Source organism: Nansenia antarctica, assembly GCF_963989245.1.
Source record: "Nansenia antarctica genome assembly, chromosome: 1".
Taxonomy (NCBI): Eukaryota; Metazoa; Chordata; class Actinopteri; order Argentiniformes; family Microstomatidae; genus Nansenia; species Nansenia antarctica.
The window spans coordinates 82,846,300-82,861,398 of record NC_137674.1 but is presented as its reverse complement, the minus strand read 5'-3'; the positions used below and the strand labels follow the sequence as shown (position 1 = coordinate 82,861,398).

General features: G+C 42.6%; 1 protein-coding gene across 1 annotated transcript; it reads right to left on the bottom strand.

Annotated features, from left to right (window-relative positions):
• Positions 1-3,569: 3,569 nt before the first annotated feature.
• On the bottom strand, positions 3,570-4,649 carry mab21l1 (mab-21-like 1; the record flags this gene model as incomplete). Its single annotated transcript, XM_080549739.1, has 1 exon — positions 3,570-4,649. The coding sequence occupies one exon, from the start codon at positions 4,647-4,649 to the stop codon at positions 3,570-3,572; it is 1,080 nt and encodes a 359-aa protein (XP_080405865.1).
• Between the last annotated feature and the right edge of the window lie 10,450 nt (positions 4,650-15,099).

Genomic DNA, 15,099 nt, shown 5'->3' with positions numbered 1-15,099 from the left:
ATAGCCCTTAGACCAACCCTATGTCTCTAGTAACAGCATTGAGCACAGGCACGTTATAGGCTACTGGAATTCCATAGGCCTTTCTATCTATATGGATTCAGGATACAATTTGTAATAGCTAAAATGTTGGCTTATAGTTTCATTGTTCACCGAAAATCGGCTGTATTTGTAGAAGGTAAATTGACCTTTCTCAAAAATGGGAGTATATAGGTTTAGGTATCATTATAAATAGTTAGATATACGATAATAATAATAATCATCATCATTATCAGCCGTGCATCCTGCAAGCACACTTAATAATCATAATCATAATAATCATAACAACAACAGCAGCAATAATAATCATAATTATAATTATTATTATAATAATTATAATAATTATAATAATACCTTTTTCACATATAGCAAGACTACTACAAAATGCGTTTTGCATCTGCGTTTTGATTAATTCACTTAGCCCATTAGTAGGTCATCGTTTTATACCAATAAACTCACGAATCGTATTGAATATATACGAAAACGGACCCAGGTTATTGCATTTTTACTCTCCATATAAAGCTTGTAAACCACAACTTAACCGGTGATACTGTCAACAGATAAGATCACATTAATGCAGCCAGCGCTGAGCAAAAGAGCCGGGAAAGCCGACTTGACTGTTCCTGAGAGCACAATAGGGAATAGCTTTGGGAATTGAAACCAAAATCCACTTGTAATCTTTCAACAGCATCGGACATAATTGCCTGAGGAACCCAGATTAAGATTGATGAGACATTAAAGTGGCGCTTTGGTGTTCAGAAGATCGATAAATATCCCAATTCCACATGCTTTCATTTGAGCTAGAGGCTAATCACTGTAACCGTGAGGCTTCGGCAACACTGATCTGAATATAACATGGAGGATGGAGAGAAGAGAAGAGAGGGAAGAGGAAGAGGGCTGGAGACAGAAAGAGAGATCGCATGTGATCACAATCAGCTGACTTGGGTCAATAAGCCATAGTAGTAAATAATGAACGGAATTTTGTTTTGGATGTTATGTATTAGCTACTCAAGTGGCCTTGCATATCCACCAATTAATTTATTTAATTGTTGTTAGGACTGATAATATAATTATAATCATGTTGCTAAATATTGCAGTATTCCGCAAGCCTTACCTTAGATATTATGTGGATATAATAATAGTAACAATAATAATATACCTCGAATATAGACGTATTGACCATACATAATTAACTTCTTTACTCTTAAATGGAGCGCAACATTTAGGGTAATTATATATATTTTTTAAATACAGTAGGCATTATACCTGAACTGGACAATTGCAGTATGCATCAGACATCATGTTTGCTTTCGGTATAATGTGTAACATTGGCTCTAATCTTTTTAGGGAACATATTTCGTAACAAAAATCAAAAATAAATCTAGCCTAACTAATCCGATTTTAGTGCTGGATTTGTCAAGCATGTATTAATATCCCGTATTTTATTGTATTTTGCAGTAGATAAGGATGACCTCGCCTTCAAAACGACCGACTCAAAGGTAAGTCTATAAACGGCCTTTTCCCTTCCTTGTAGATGGCTGATTAATACCGCTTTTGTTCAGAAATTCCCTATTCGACGGATGCTTGCGATCACTTATCGCTAATAGACCTGTTATAGGCCTATATATAATAGACCTTTTACGTACATTATTTTTCAAGACAGAGAATGTGATTTACAGACCAAAGGCACATTCAGGTTTATGTGAACAATTAATACATTAAGAGATCACTGTTGTGCAACTTTGAAATATGTAATCATAAGTCATATCAATCATATGTAAGCATTAGGCCTTTGCGCGCATCACCCACTGTACATATATGTTAAATTATATATATATTTTTATTTATATATATTATGACCTTTGTCAACATTTGACACATGTATTCGATACTCCAGAAATGACCAATTTCCTAACTCGTAAAAACGAGACCAGCCGTGTAAACTGTGCACGTATACTTTTGCTGAACCCTCTGGAGATGTTTTCGCCATTGTAGATCTATAAGCATAATAATATTTATCTACATCCCTTTCTATTACAAATACGTGTCTAATAAAATGTCAGGCATTGGCATATGGCAGCGGGGTAATGACATTGTATTATCTGATTTAGTAGTCGATTAAGTAGCAGATAATGTGTTTACTGTAAGCTTTGCGCAACCCCTTGGCATTTGAGAATCATCACCTTGTTTACACATGCGTCCTGCTGATATATTAATAATATATATAATATAGCATAATAATAATAATAATAATAATAATAATAATAACAACAACAACAATCAATAATAATCAACAGCATTATCAAAGTATGATTTACTCGGTTGTTATTATGTATTCACGTTATTTGACTTGTATAATTACGGGGGTAGAACATGAACACTAATTAACATGAAAGCCTGTAGATATAATTTCAGATGGATTAAATGCTTTATCCATATTGAGTCCAGTGCGTGAATTGTGAATTGCCCAAAATAATCCGACATATCGCCTAAAGCGTAACACAGGTTATACATTTCACGAGTCATATTGGGACACAAATATAACAGCTAATTTTTTATTAACTTTTTAAATTAACTCAGAGAGACACTTATAAAATAAAATAAATCAGATCACAAATGTAATAATCCAGTGTATTTCAAGTGCATTTTTCAATTAGACTGTATTGATATATCTTATTTTCTTTTTTTCTTTCTTTTTTTTTTATCACCTAAGCAAGGTACAAACAAAAATGATCGAGTAGGCCTATACATTAAATAAGAATTTCAAGTATGCTATGTTTATGGAATGCTTTAAATGTAACAAATACTTACATCAAAATGTAAACTCTCAAAATTAGAAAATTTCCATTGACAACAGATGAATCAGACCATCGCGGGATGCAAGTCTAAATTAATAGATTTTCTACCAGATAAAAAAGGTTCAGGCGTAATACTTAAACAGGTGGAATTGAACTCCTATTTACGTGTCACAGTTACAACATTCAGACCACTGGAATCACAATATATGAATGTATTTACAGTATAAAATGTACAGTTGTTTTGTCAAGGCTTTCGTCAGGGCTTTATTTTAAAGCATTTTAAAGCAAATAAACGATTTAGGCAGTAAGAAATATAAACACTGACAGGTAAACCCTAACATTTGATTGATGGTACAATTTGCTCCAAAATAATGACATCACAGAACAGAAGTTAAGGATAATTTTTGACTAAATGTCATAACAAGGGTGTTAGAGTAGGAATTGTTGTATCTTCATCAACGGAGGATAGACATATTTTTACGAGACCTGCGGTGATAACTTATGTCCATTTAGGCCTTGGCTGCGTTCGTAAACTCGCTCCGAGAGCGCCGGAGCGCACACTGGGTTCAACGTCACAAAGGGACCAAGTAATTTGATTGGACAAGAGGCATTCCATGAGTGCTGATCAGACATCCAGAGCGAATTTACGAACTTAACCCCCTAGTCATTGATTAGCACAGGCCTCTGAACCACCATCTATCTGTAAGACACCAACACACACATTTTGTTTTTACCTCAGAGTTTCTCCAAACTTTTGGGGTTGGTCAGTATCTCTCTCGCCAGTCGCCAAGTCTGTTTGGCTGCGTTCTCCAGGGACGAATGAGGTTTCCCTTGAAATAGGTCTAAGTTAGGCAGGAAATAATGGGGACACCTCCTGCACTGCAGACACGAAATCAGCTGCAATAGAATCCCGTTCAGGCGGTCGCCAAGGCAGTTCTCATCCCAGTCAGACTCCCGCGGATGTTTCTCACACTCGTACGACACCAACGACTTCATGTGATAGTTGTTCAGGGGAGTTCCCGGCAGCTCTAGGTGACGGTCGCGTAATGTCTTGAGGACTGACAGACACTTCTTCCTGCATCCTCCTAAAAGAAGACGGTTTTCCGCCTCGCCGAATTGCAACACCCACGCGTCGCTCTCCGCCGAACTCTGTTTGCCATTTAACGAGTAGCACTCTTTCGATAAGAGGTTGAAACCCTCGGCTTTCACCTCTGCCACCCGGTTAGGCCCCGGCCAGGGGATGTGAGGGAGAGGCCAGTGCGCTGCGCTCCGCGGCCATATCCCGGTGCACTTGAACGCCGGGGTGATTTGCACAATGTATCTGTCCCTTATGCGTAACTTTACCTCGCTGGTGTCAGCGACCATCTTGATAACATCTCTGAAACTGCACTTATCCACCGCCTGAGCCACCAGGGTCTGAAACCTGGAGCGGATCTTGCGCGCCGAGAGGTAACCGGAGGCCGTGATGAACTCGACCCAGAGAGACATGCTCCTTTTGCGGCCGTCGCTCAGCTTCAGCACGGCACACCCCGGCAGAGAGCCGTCGTCCACGAAGTTGAACACCCCCATCTGGTTCAGATAGAGCACCACCTCGAACTCGGTCGGGGAGATGACCTCGAGCCCCTCGAAGCGGTTGTCCATCTCGTTCAGGGAGCTGATGAAGCGGGGCTCCTGCACCTCCACCTCCTTCAGGACATCCGAGACCACCTTGCACACCTCCCGGATGGTCTTGGAGATGGCCGCTTTTCGAGATTGGCATTTCTCTTGGTAGTATTTGTTGAGGTGATACACCAACTTTGCCTGTGCGGCTATCATGTTCGGGCAGAGATCCGGGTTGTACACCGGAGTCTCGCAGTACGCCGACGGATCCAACGCGGCTGTTTGTACAGGAGCCAATTTTAGAGAAGAAAGTACCGCTTATTGGAAAAAAAGAAAAGAAAAAAAAAGTCTGCTCAAAACGACAAACCGAACGTATTATTGGTGCTCAGAGCACATGCTATATAATAATAAGTTCACCGATCTACAGCCAAAAGCGTTTGCATTTAAATGCTGTAAGAAAAAAAAAGGAAAGTCCTTTAGAATTGCCAAGCAATAATCAGAAGTCCATGTTTACCCTCGCACGACTTTCAGTTATCGAAACAACCTTGTCCTTGTTTTTTTGTTATTTCTGTAGCCTAATCACTGTTTTGGATGAGTCGGCGCGTAAAAGTGTGCGGTGCCGTGACTGCGCCGGTGTTGCTGTGTTTAAGAGCACAGGCGCACTCCTGTGAAACTATAAAGGGTGGGTTAGAAACCTAGGCTGCGTTCGTAAATTCGCTCTGGAAATCTGATCAGCACTCACGGAATGCCTCTCGTCCAATCAGATTACCCGGTCTCTTTATGACGTCGAACCCAGTGTGCGCTCCGGCGCTCTCGGAGCGGGTTTACCAACACAGCCGATGATGTCCAATCGCCATCCGATTCGTCACTGCCACCAGATCATCGACAACAAATGAATCCACCGGGTTTTTATATAGAGGTAAAACTAAAGGTAGAAGTAATATCGAGGAGCGCGAATACAGATACACCTATACGCATTGGAGAGAGGGAAATCTTCCGCCTTTTTGTCCCTGATTGAAATCAAAAATGTTTTGTTGAATTTTATTCTCCTGCTTTTTTGGGGGGGGTCTGCGCTTCAATCATTTAGGATACAGTAGGTACAATATTATAGGCTTCATGTGTTAATGTATTTGTAATAAAAACGACTTTTTCTATATTTGTGTCTGTTTGTTAGGCGTTTTTTCTTTTCTATTACACATTTTCACCGCTGTGGACTTGAGAGTCGTGTTGTTTATCGCCTGGGGACAGTATACCTGCTCTAAAATTAGACATGGTGACTAAAAGTGACAGATTTGACGATGATTTGGGGGGCAATGTGATGTTGTTATTCAATGTTTGTGTTTCTCTCATTTGCCAATTGTAGGCTGTAGTGACGTTGAACAGGACACGTATAGGAATTAAAATATTATAGGACATTACATTTCACGTGCGGTCCAGTGACGGACATGTCAATACTTTGATTATCCAGGCTATACTTTACAGTGTGTCTAATGTCTCATAAACCTACTGTAACCAATAATTACTACGGCAGACCTGCATGAACTGAGACGAAATAACCAACTATTTAGTTCATTAAAAGGTAATAAACAGAATTACCTTTTTTATATAGTTTTGTTTCTGCTTTTCCAGCAGAACTGACGAGGCTCATAGGAGAGGCATGAATTACAATTGATAAACTTGTTTAAGATTTGAATATTCGTTATTTCCAGTATAGGCCTTGTTCTCCCTCAAACATTGGAGGATAGACTCGTCAGATTCGTGCCGTGTTGTATAAGATGACATCGATATATCCATTATAGAAGTCTTAGGCCTACTATTTCCGACCCAATAATAGGAGCGCATCGTGTTATCTTTTCGATGTTATTTTTCACCCGTGGTAATATTATTCTAAAGACTATAAAGTCCTTAACTTGAGCAACTCGTTTGTTGCTCAAGTGTCCCTGCAGCCGCACACATGTTCACGTTTACAGCCGATAATATCAGTAATGCAACTTTTCAGAAGCAACTATTTAGCCTACTACGGAAAGGCCTAATCCCTGCCGAATTATTGACATTAATTATCAATTTACTGTATACATCAAAGCATTCCCATGTAGATGGTCGTGTTTATTTGTATTTTTTTTACATTTAAAAAAACATTTTCTTTTATTAGGAATGTATTATAATAATGATAGTACCATAGAGATGATGATGATGATGATAATAGAAGAAGAAGACGAACAAATTAATAACAACAATAATATTAACAATAAAACATGGACAATGTATGGATGTGTACAGAAATACAGTCTTTATTTAAATGTATATTAAAACAGGCGAAAATATTAGACCCACAATGGGCTAGACAAGACAATTCATGTATGACATAAGTATGTATTTTGTTTGCCGCAAATGTTTCTAACATCTATGATATTGCTATCTCATTATTTCTGGTGAATTGTCAACAATCCTTTGAGGAGGGCATGCAGATTAGACTGAAAAAACCGAGGGCTACATTTTCAACTTTTCTGGGTGCATTCTGGGAATACAGGGAACATTCTTGAACGGTTTCATGTGGTGAGAGGTAGAGGCTGAAACCCTTTCCGTCTCTGCTTCTGACACTCTTCTCCTCTCACTCTGCCCACCGCTCTCTGTGGCTCAGCAGGTAGACTTGCTTTAGGAACCAGACTAGCCTTCCTCCTCACTGTCTCACTTCAGCTCTTTCTGATACCTCTAAACCCAGTTGCACGACACCAATCCACAGTCTGTCCTTGAGTCCCCCCGACCGTTCACATGCAAGATAGCAGGGTGGGGGGGGGGGGGGCTTTTCATTGGGATTATCACCTCTTAATCTAAAGCATGTGGCTGCGCAGATTCTACAGTAACACAACCTGATGTACCCTGCCAAGGCTCTAACGTTGGCCAGGCCCAGACTCTCAACTCAAGACGTCCTCTACTCTTCCGTGTCTCTATCCTCGACCATTATAACATAGCGCTCTCTGTTTCTATAAGGTCCACCATCCCCGCTAGGCCATCCAGAGTGATATATGAGGCCGTGACTGTCGTACCAGACCTATTTCCGACCCAGTGCAATGCATGCATGATTGTGTAAATCAATACAATGACTTCTACTTCCTCGTGTTTTTTTTGTTTTTTTGTTTTTTTTACAAGCATGTGACCCTTTTTTGAAGGCTTCTTTGTTTCCAGAGTTTGCCTCTGTGCTTCACAAGACTGATCCTGCTGTCAGAATGGTCTGGCATGGGGTCAATAGTTCTGGTCTAATAGTTGAAACGGCGCTATGATGACACTAATAGTTTGTCATGCAACAAAGTGGTTGATAAAATATTTTTTCCATAAATGGATTGTTTTTCAGTTGGGCCATTTGAGGTCTAAATTGACGATATTACATATCGCTTTGATGGCAGGGCTCCTATTCATTGTGTCTCTGTCATATTTATCAGGTTTCACTCTGAACTAGTAGATCTCCTGCAGTCAGACATCACGATGCAGTTCATTTAAGATTAGCTTTTTTGTGTGAAAGAGCCTGTGATAGCCTTGCGAATGTTAACAGTGGAAAAACGTTGTGTTGTTGTTGTTGTTGTTGTTCAGGAAAGGTCCTTTCTTACACCAAAAAGAGAAACTGTCCATCTCTGGGAATCCCCACGACGTCCTTTAAAGGAGATATGTTCAACTCACCCCCTGGTCCGTTGGACATGAGACCACCTCTGCCCCTGGTCCCCTGGTGCCCTGTCTAAACCACTACTATGGCATCTCTCCACACATCTACAGAACCCTCTTTAACCTAGGGTTTGAGTATACACATTTAGATCATTTGAAGTACAGTAATGCAGTGCATGACAGAAACTATGAGTTTAAATACTCTCACGGTTAGACTCCACCATTTGAGAGTCCATCACCTTCCATTACATCTGAGTAGCAGCATCTTAAGATGTAAGATATTTACAACCCAATATGCTATGCTAATCGGAGATAGTAATACTTAGTCTGCGTCTTTCTCTTAATAATTATGATCTAGACGAATAAGGTCCATGGCAAGATCCCAGCCAAAGTGGGTCTAGTACGTATAGTTACCAAGTCAATGTACAGCGTATACCAAGTGAAGCTATTATGGAGTGGCATATAGAAGCTATAATGGAGTGGCATATAGTCAAATATAAATCAGATTAGGCAGGGTGCTATTGCAGACATGTGAGATCAGCTTTAGCCCTCACACTGTGAAAAATAATATACTTAAACCTCAGGGGATATAGTGACTCATTTTGACATATTACCCCACTATTTCATTTGTCTCCAAATTAAATTGTCATTGTGATTTTTTTTTTAATAATCAGAATATCATTATTCTAAGCAATATGGTATCTCTGTAGGGAAGCCAGTTAATTTTCGGGGGGGCATTTTGGCTAACACCGTAAACCCCCCCTTGCATTGTGTCCCTTCATTTGTTTTATTCTCCACTCTGTATTAGCAGCCCTGTAAGAAGTCAGGGACCAGCACAATAGCCTTAGGCGCTAGCAGACCTGGTGATCAGCTAGGCAGGCTAAAGCCATGCTATATGTGGTTAAACCAGGATCACTAGATAGACTGAGAGGAAACGCATCAAATAAAGTTGATGGATGCTTTGTGAACAGATGGAGAAATTACAAATATTTATGAATTGTCTCAAATTCAATTGGTACTCGCCCCCCCCCCCCCCCACCCCTCCTCAATATGGTAAGCTTGTCAGTCTTTCTGATACATGACATGCATCTATTTGCATCAATTGAGCATTCATATAATATAGTTGTAACTGCCAATACTGGTTTATGTAATAAAGCAGAACATTTGAGGTACGCTTTGACATTTTAAAGTAACAGAATTACTTGCTGGCACAAATATTTCTCAGTCCTTGGAATGCTGCCTAAAACCTGCTTGTGTTACGGTTCACCTTGTTCTTTATAAGTCCACAGTTAAGCATTGTACTCTCCTCTACGTGACAGCGTGAAGGGAAGTGTATAACACAGTCCGCAGCAGCTTTCTAACTCTGTTATTTATTATTTTATAAGCTTTAGGGGTTACAGGGGGTTATGTTTGTGTTATGGAGGTGCGCTAGTTTATTTATATAGTAGAGTTATATAGTAAAGTACCATTTTACATTTTCTTTTGCTTGGGAAATGTATCTCCTTTAGTGTTTGTGTTGTGTGGCACAAAAGGCAACAATGTGCCACCGGCGGTGTGATTAATCTTAATGTCTGACGGAGACATCTCAAGTTTAAAGGTGGAGACGGTAATCATTCGCCCAGTGACCCCGTGATACTCGTCCAGAGAATCTTCACCGGCGGCCCTTTGTGCTCGCTAAGTAATAATGAATTTAAAATTAATTGCGCATTCCTTCCTTCTTTTTTTATGCCATGTGATTCGAGTTGTAGGAGCACAACAGAAGGGCACAAAAGAAAGGAGAATGGAAATAAATAGGAATCTCTAGGTTGGGGGGCTGCAATAATGAAATGCTGGTGGTGGAGAGGCCCATGATGAAATTAGGCCATGTTACCCAAATAAGGGATGAAGGGTTCATAATTGCCAGTCCTGGAGATCTGAGGTACCGGGTGCCAACTGTCAGAGCCGGGCTAATGATGACAAATGTCTCTCTATGCAGATTTCACTGGGGCGAGAGAGAGAGAGAGAGAGAGAGCTGCAGAAAAAGAAGAGGCAGGAGGAGAGGAAAATAGAAGAGGAGGAGACCATAGAACAGAAAGCGTTGTGTGCACATATTAAGGCCTAACATAAAAATAAACCCCTTTAGCTGATGATGGTGCCTATTAAAAGAGCTCAAGTTGGACATTGTTAGATACCGTTATACTATGTGTTAGAGAAGTGTACCAGCCGAGATCGGTGATAATACGCCTGTTTCTGTGAGCAGGAGGCCTGATCACATGCTACTGTAGTTGATTCATGATTCAATGATGGAAAAACTGAGTACATAATTAACTAATCTTTGACATACTACACTACAACACATGTCAATATGCATTAGATTAGATTATAGATTGCTGTTAGGGCAGTAGTTTATATCAGGGAGTTTGTGTCTGTTTTATATTTAGCCCACCAATCAGTAGACATGCAGAAAATAAGAGATCATTAGCTGAAACATTTGACATAATGATAAAGTAGGAAACATTTTGTTTTAGAAATAAAATATGTATCATATTCATAGGATGTCATATTCATAGGATGTGATGGACAGGGGTGGCGGGGGTGAGTGTGAAATGTCTTTAGTGCAGCTGAGGGTGTTTACGGTTCAAAAGTCCTATAGCTTGGAGCTTGGAGGTAGAAACTGTCTCGGAACCTGTTGGTCCAAGAACGGATGATTCGCAGGACTATTTTCCAGATCGTAGTGGAGAGAACAGAGAACAGGGAGTGGCTGCCGTCTTTGATGATCTTCCGGGCCTTTCTCAGACGCCTCCTCGGAGTGGATGTCCTGTATGGCTGGGAGCTGGTCTCTCTGTGATGTCCTGTATGGCTGGGAGCTGGTCTCTCTCTGTGATGTCTTGTATGGCTGGGAGCTGGTCTCTCTCTGTGATGTCCTGTATGTCTGGGAGCTGGTCTCTCTCTGTGATGTCCTGTATGTCTGGGAGCTGGTCTCTCTCTGTGATGTCCTGTATGTCTGGGAGCTGGTCTCTCTCTGTGATGTCCTGTATGTCTGGGAGCTGGTCTCTCTCTGTGATGTCCTGTATGTCTGGGAGCTGGTCTCTCTCTGTGATGTCCTGTATGTCTGGGAGCTGGTCTCTCTCTCTGTGATGTCCTGTATGTCTGGGAGCTGGTCTCTCTCTGTGATGTCCTGTATGTCTGGGAGCTGGTCTCTCTCTGTGATGTCCTGGATGGCTGGGAGCTGGTCTCTTTCTCTCTGATGTCCTGTATGGCTGGGAGCTGGTCTCTGTGTGATGTCCTGTATGTCTGGGAGCTGGTCTCTCTCTGTGATGTCCTGTATGTCTGGGAGCTGGTCTCTCTGTGATGTCCTGTATGGCTGGTAGCTGGTCTCTCTCTGTGTGATGTCCTGTATGTCTGGTACCTGGTCTCTCTGTGATGTCCTGTATGGCTGGTACCTGGTCTCTCTGTGATGTCCTGTATGTCTAGGAGCTGGTCTCTCTCTGTGATGTTCTCTATGGCTGGGAGCTCTCTCTCGGTCTCTGTGATGTCCTGTGCCGTGTTCACCACTCTTTGTAGAGACCTGTTGTCTTTTAGATACTCTCTGAGAATGTGCTCAGATACATATCCTCTGATATTATCCTGTTTGAACTTTACTGTTCCCTAGTTGTTTTTTGGTAACTTTTATGCAAGAAAGTGCAACGGTACCTTCATATCAAACAAAAGCCAAAACATTTTGAATTGAATCCCCCAAATAAATCACTGTCCCGTTATTTATTGAGTTCATGTGTGCAGCTGTGATCCCCAACACTGTGTTTTTGGTTAAACATGACCCACGCGATATAATAATATCCTTCCCGTTGCATTCTCAAAAAAAAGCATGCTTTATTTTACCATTGTTGCATGAAAACCCCATAAATCTGATTTCACTTACTGTGACTTAAAGGCCCAAGCTAATAAAAGAGCAAGAACCCAGAGTGTTGCACGGCCAGATTTCCCCAATTTGTTGCATGAATGGCTTTTGAAAGGGGTCCCATTTTTGTACAAAGGGAGCCTCCTTTTTGTTTGGTTTCGCCCCATCTGTGTCATCTGGTGGTCTGTGCGAGAGGGCGGTGTCTCGGGTCGCTCCCCAGCAGTGTTGCCAGTTGTTTTATTGACTCGACAGAGTGGTTGCTGGGAGTTCATAAGTCGGACGGGCCATTGTGCTGCCTGGCCCAGCTGACACGTGTGGGTTGACTCCAGCATATTGACAGATCATTTCCATTAATGAAACAGAGGAGAGTCCCGCCTTGTTCAAGCTGTGATTTATTGTTTTTGGGGGATTTTTTTTTCATTGTGTGAAACTCCCACTCCAGTTTCTTGTTTTCTCTGAAAATCACAGTTAAAATGTTTACCTCAGAACTATTTGATTTGATATCATAAACTGTCCATACTTTCTTTTCTTTTCTAGACTTGCTAGTCTCCAGTCTACAGTCACTTCACACAGCCAACTTTTTCGCCCCTACGGTCGGCAGACCAGGGGGGGTATTCCATCAACGTTGCTAAAAGAAAATCCAGGCTTATTTTTGGTATCTCGCGAGATTCATCACAATAAGCCTGGATTTTTAGACAAATCTCGTGACATTCATCACAATAAGCCTGGATTTTAGCATTCCTTTAGCGATGTTGATGGAATACCCTCCAGGTAAAAACCGTGTTGAAGACGGGCGAGTGTGTCGTGTGTCCTGTCCCCTTGACGTTGCTATTGAGCCGCCTTTGTTCGTAACCGCTGGTGTCTCATCAATCAGACGGGGCCCTGATACGCCTTGGCGAGCGTCCAGCTTGTTCAAAGCAACAGCAAACACACTGCTGCTAGCCGCTAGCCCCTGTCCCCCAGTGCCCCCACGGCTGCTGCCACATGGAAGGCACATTTTCACGCCACCATTTTATGCTGCTGTCGCCCTCCCTTCGAGAGGGAGGGAGGGAAAGAGAGGGGAGGAGGTGAAAGGGATGGAGGGAGGGAGGGAAAGAGAGGGGAGGTGAAAGGGATGGAGGGAGGGAGGGAGGGAAAGAGATGGGAGGTGAAAGGGATGGAGGGAAAGAAAAGAGAGGGGAGGTGAAAGGGATGGAGGGAGGGAGGGAAAGAGAGGGGAGGTGAAAGGGATGGAGGGGGGAGGGAGGGAAAGAGAGGGGAGGTGAAAGGGATGGAGGGAAAGAAAAGAGAGGGGAGGTGAAAGGGATGGAGGGAGGGAGGGAAAGAGAGGGGAGGTGAAAGGGATGGAGGGAAAAGAGGGGAGAGGAGGTGAAAGGGATGGATGGAGGGAGGGAAAGAGAGGAGAGGTGAAAGGGAGGGAGGGAAAGAGAGCAGAGGAGGTGAAAGGGATGGAGGGAGAGAAAAGAGGGGAGGAGGTGAAAGGGATGGAGGGAGGGAAAGAGAGGGGAGGTGAAAGGGATGGAGGGAGGGAAAAGAGAGGGGAGGAGGTGAAAGGGATGGAGGGAGGGAGGGAAAAAAAGAGGGGAGGTGAAAGGGATGGAGGGAGGGAAAAGACGGGGGAGGAGGTGAAAGGGATGGAGGGAGGGAAAGAGGGAAAGAGAGGGGAGGTGAAAGGGATGGAGGGAGGGAAAGAGAGGGGAGGCAGACTCAAACCCTGAGCGGATGCTCTCAGACAAAGATGGCAGCAGAGACATTTTGTCTACTTTGATTAGTTCTGGTTTGCGGTGAGTCGGCGCTGCTGAATATTAGCCTGTTAGCACAGCGGAGAGGAGGCCCACACAATGCGGTGAGCAGACGGGAAGGGATGCCACAATCAAATCTAGTCCCTCCTAATTTCCATCTCTTCCAACTGAGAAAAAAGTGGGGGCAGAGACATATGGGGGCAGGATAGCAATTGCTTATTTTACACGGTAATTAACATCGCTCAAACCGTATTATGAGGGGGATAGGTGTGTCACAGCCATCTGACAAAGTTTAGGAGATCATCGTCACATTTACATACGTGTTTCCCTATAGCGAGGGATCTTTCAAAAATGCCTTATAGGGTTTAAAGACTTATGTAGGTGCGTGTAATTCAAAATGAGGAGTCTTAGTTTTTTGAGTTGTGTTACCTATGTAGGTGTGGCTGTGTCTCTATACCCCGGTTGTACTTTGTACAATTGTGCACAACTATGCTAATATGTTACATGCTTGTATTTGTTTGTCTCTCATATGGAATTAACTTCATTTCCTTAGCACACACCTCTAACATTATCGTCCAGAATATATCACCTGCCCATTGCACTATTTTTCACTAGCATTCAGTATCTTTTGTTGCCTCGTTTAAGGGATTGTAACACCTAGTCCTATTAACCAATCTGGCTCCCCCCTCACTACTCGACCCTTTCTCTACACACACGGTTATGGTTGTGGTTTCTTTGTTTACTAAGGTAACAGAATGCACGCTGTGAGTTCAAGACTCTTAGTCTTGAGTGTAGAAGTGCTCTGCTCTCTCTCTCTCTCTCTCTCTCTCTCTCTCTCTCTCTCTCTCTCTCTCTCTCTCTCTCCTCACGCTGGGCAGTCGTCTGTTCGGGGGTCATTACAGCAGCCGTTTCCCCGGCCTCCATTAGAATAATTCAGGAGACGGTGCACCCCATGAAAGAGTCATGATGGAGGAGGAGAAGGATGTGCTGACATGCAGGTTCCTGCCCCCAGGCATCCTTCCACCTGCTCTGGAACAGCCCCGGGGCTAAAAGACCCATCCTGATGATGGCCACTCATTCAGTTCAGCCAATGAAAGATTGAAAAGCTCTGTCCTGACTTATTTAGTTAGTCCAGCTTTTGGAATTGCGGGGGGGGGGGGGGGGGGGGGGATGATGATAAGAGACTTGATTGTCCCCAGAGAGACAAAAGGAAGAAGTGAAAGCAACACACACAACAACAAACACAACACCACAAAAAGCAAAGCAAAACCCGGAGGTGGGGAGTTCTTTAGTGTTCTCTACTACCTTGTTAGAATTCAAATGATTTTATTAGAGTGTCAATTCCCTGTCTTGGCAGGGCTGGGGGTGAGGTGTCTGTTGCAGGAGGGCC